The sequence below is a fragment of the Acyrthosiphon pisum genome, chromosome A1, assembly GCF_005508785.2.
Source record: "Acyrthosiphon pisum isolate AL4f chromosome A1, pea_aphid_22Mar2018_4r6ur, whole genome shotgun sequence".
In the NCBI taxonomy this organism is placed as follows: domain Eukaryota; kingdom Metazoa; phylum Arthropoda; class Insecta; order Hemiptera; family Aphididae; genus Acyrthosiphon; species Acyrthosiphon pisum.
This window is the reverse complement of record NC_042494.1, coordinates 23,367,508-23,369,460: the sequence shown is the minus strand read 5'-3', so window position 1 is coordinate 23,369,460 and position 1,953 is coordinate 23,367,508. Positions and strand designations below refer to the sequence as shown.

Here is a 1,953-nt window from a genome sequence, read left to right as displayed (position 1 = left end):
CGTATCGAAAAATTGTTTTGCATTCAACACGCCAGGCCCGCGATAAAAGCTATGTAATAGCTTAAAATATACGATAATATAAATCATTACGCACGGGTATCTGAGGAGTTATTTCACAGTTGAAATCAAAAGAAGCTGTCATTGCTCGTCTAAATGGAAGACAAGTTTTATTGATTTCAGAAAATGATGGGTCTGATGGGCTGATCTTAATCACTGCTTGGCAAATATATGGAATATTGTCGTCACCCTGAAACTGTAACAAACAATCCGCTGGGGGCACTGATACAATTATTTATTATTATTATTTTATAAAAAATCGATTTTATTTAATAGTGAATACCAACTGGCAACTAAGAAAAAAAATATCTTAGTATATTTTGTTGAAACTAAGTATAACCTAAAATATAATATTATTGGACTAAACACGCACTTTTAAAATTCTTATTACTGTATCTATAAATTTTTTTCTTTTAACTATAATTAACGAAAACGGCAAAGTAGTAGGTACTCTATAAATATTTGAAATACGTTCTTGAATTTGGCAGCACTCAAAATTCAATTAAACCTATTCAACATTTTTGTTGGATGTTTTTTGGAAATTGTTGGAAAGTGTTTACAACTTGTTGGCAGTCATTAAAAACTTATAAGAAATTTTCCAAAACCACAGCTATGTTACCATCAACGGCCAACACTAAATCAACAATATCAAAAGATATCCAAAACTGTTAGCAACGGTTTGTTAGACGTTGTTGTGAAAGGTCCCACCATTTGTTGGATATCCATTTATTTTATACAAATTTTTGAAAAAGTGCCGCTGGTTTCACACAAATCATTCTTTCAAATATGTTATCAATAAGAATAACCAGGTTGAAAAAAACTTATATTTAATAAAGAAATCTAATTTAAAAAAAAAAAAAAAGACAGGTTGAATGAAAAATTATATTTAATAAGAAAATCTAATTTCAAAAAAAGCTTGATTAAATTAAAAAAGCCTAGGTAGTTGAATAAAAAGTAAATTTAATAAAAAAAAAGTTAAATGAAAAAGGCCAAATTCAATAAGAAAACCTAAATTAATAAAAATCTAAAATGAACACAAAAATAACTGTATTATTAAATTTGGCCTTTTTCATTTAACTTGATCTTATTCTATTGAGATATTTTATTAAATATACTTTTTTATTCAACCAGAATTTTTTTATTTGACTATGAATATTTTTATTCTATTTGAATTTCTTTTATCCTAATTAGATTTTTTTATTAAATTTAATTTTTCATTCAACCTGACTTGTTTTTTTTATTATACAGTATGTCCCAGAAGTCCCATATCGCCAATAGTATCTCCGTAGAAGATCAATATATTTAAATGCAGTTTTCTTTACAGTCATAAGTATGAAAATTCTGATTGAATAGCATAATATTCGATTTGTTTTTTTCAAAAATTCAAAAATTATTAAAAAAAATTTTTAGGCAAAAAAGTTTTTTAAATTTCTAAGAAAGCCATTTTGTTGATCGTATTTTTTAAAACAGTTCAAAAAAAAAAATATTAAAATTTAACTAAAATTGTTCAAGTTAGAGCTAATTATTATTGCGAATTTCTAAGAATAATAGTTATGTTACCTATACATACGGCATTAGCAAAATACGATTCGCATGTTAATTATTACAGTCGCGCTGATTTTTCGGTTAAAATTAAAAATAATAATTAGCTGCAACTTGAACAATTTTCATATTTTTTTTATTTTTGAACTATTTTAAAAAATACGATCAACAAAATGGCTATCTTGGAAATTTAAAAAAACTTATTTGCCTAACAAATTTTTTTTAATAATTTTGGAATTTTTGAAAAAAACAAATTTAATATTATACTATTCGATCAGAATTTCCATACTTATGACTTATAATAACATTTTTTTATTAAAATGATTTTTTATCCTATATAGGTTTTTAGATTTT

At 24.7% G+C, this 1,953-nt stretch overlaps 1 protein-coding gene across 2 annotated transcripts in view; it reads right to left on the bottom strand.

Annotated features, from left to right (window-relative positions):
• The window catches only part of LOC100575066 (peroxidase), a 14,916-nt gene that overhangs the window by 4,522 nt on the left and 8,441 nt on the right, over positions 1-1,953 (bottom strand). The window contains exon 5 of one of the 2 annotated variants that reach the window (XM_016807112.2): positions 1-279. The exons of the other annotated variant lie outside the window; for it this stretch is intronic. Within the exon in view, the coding sequence (XP_016662601.1) occupies positions 62-279 (218 nt within the window). The 3' untranslated portion in view covers positions 1-61. The remainder of the gene's footprint in view (positions 280-1,953) is intronic. 2 annotated transcript variants of the gene reach the window in all.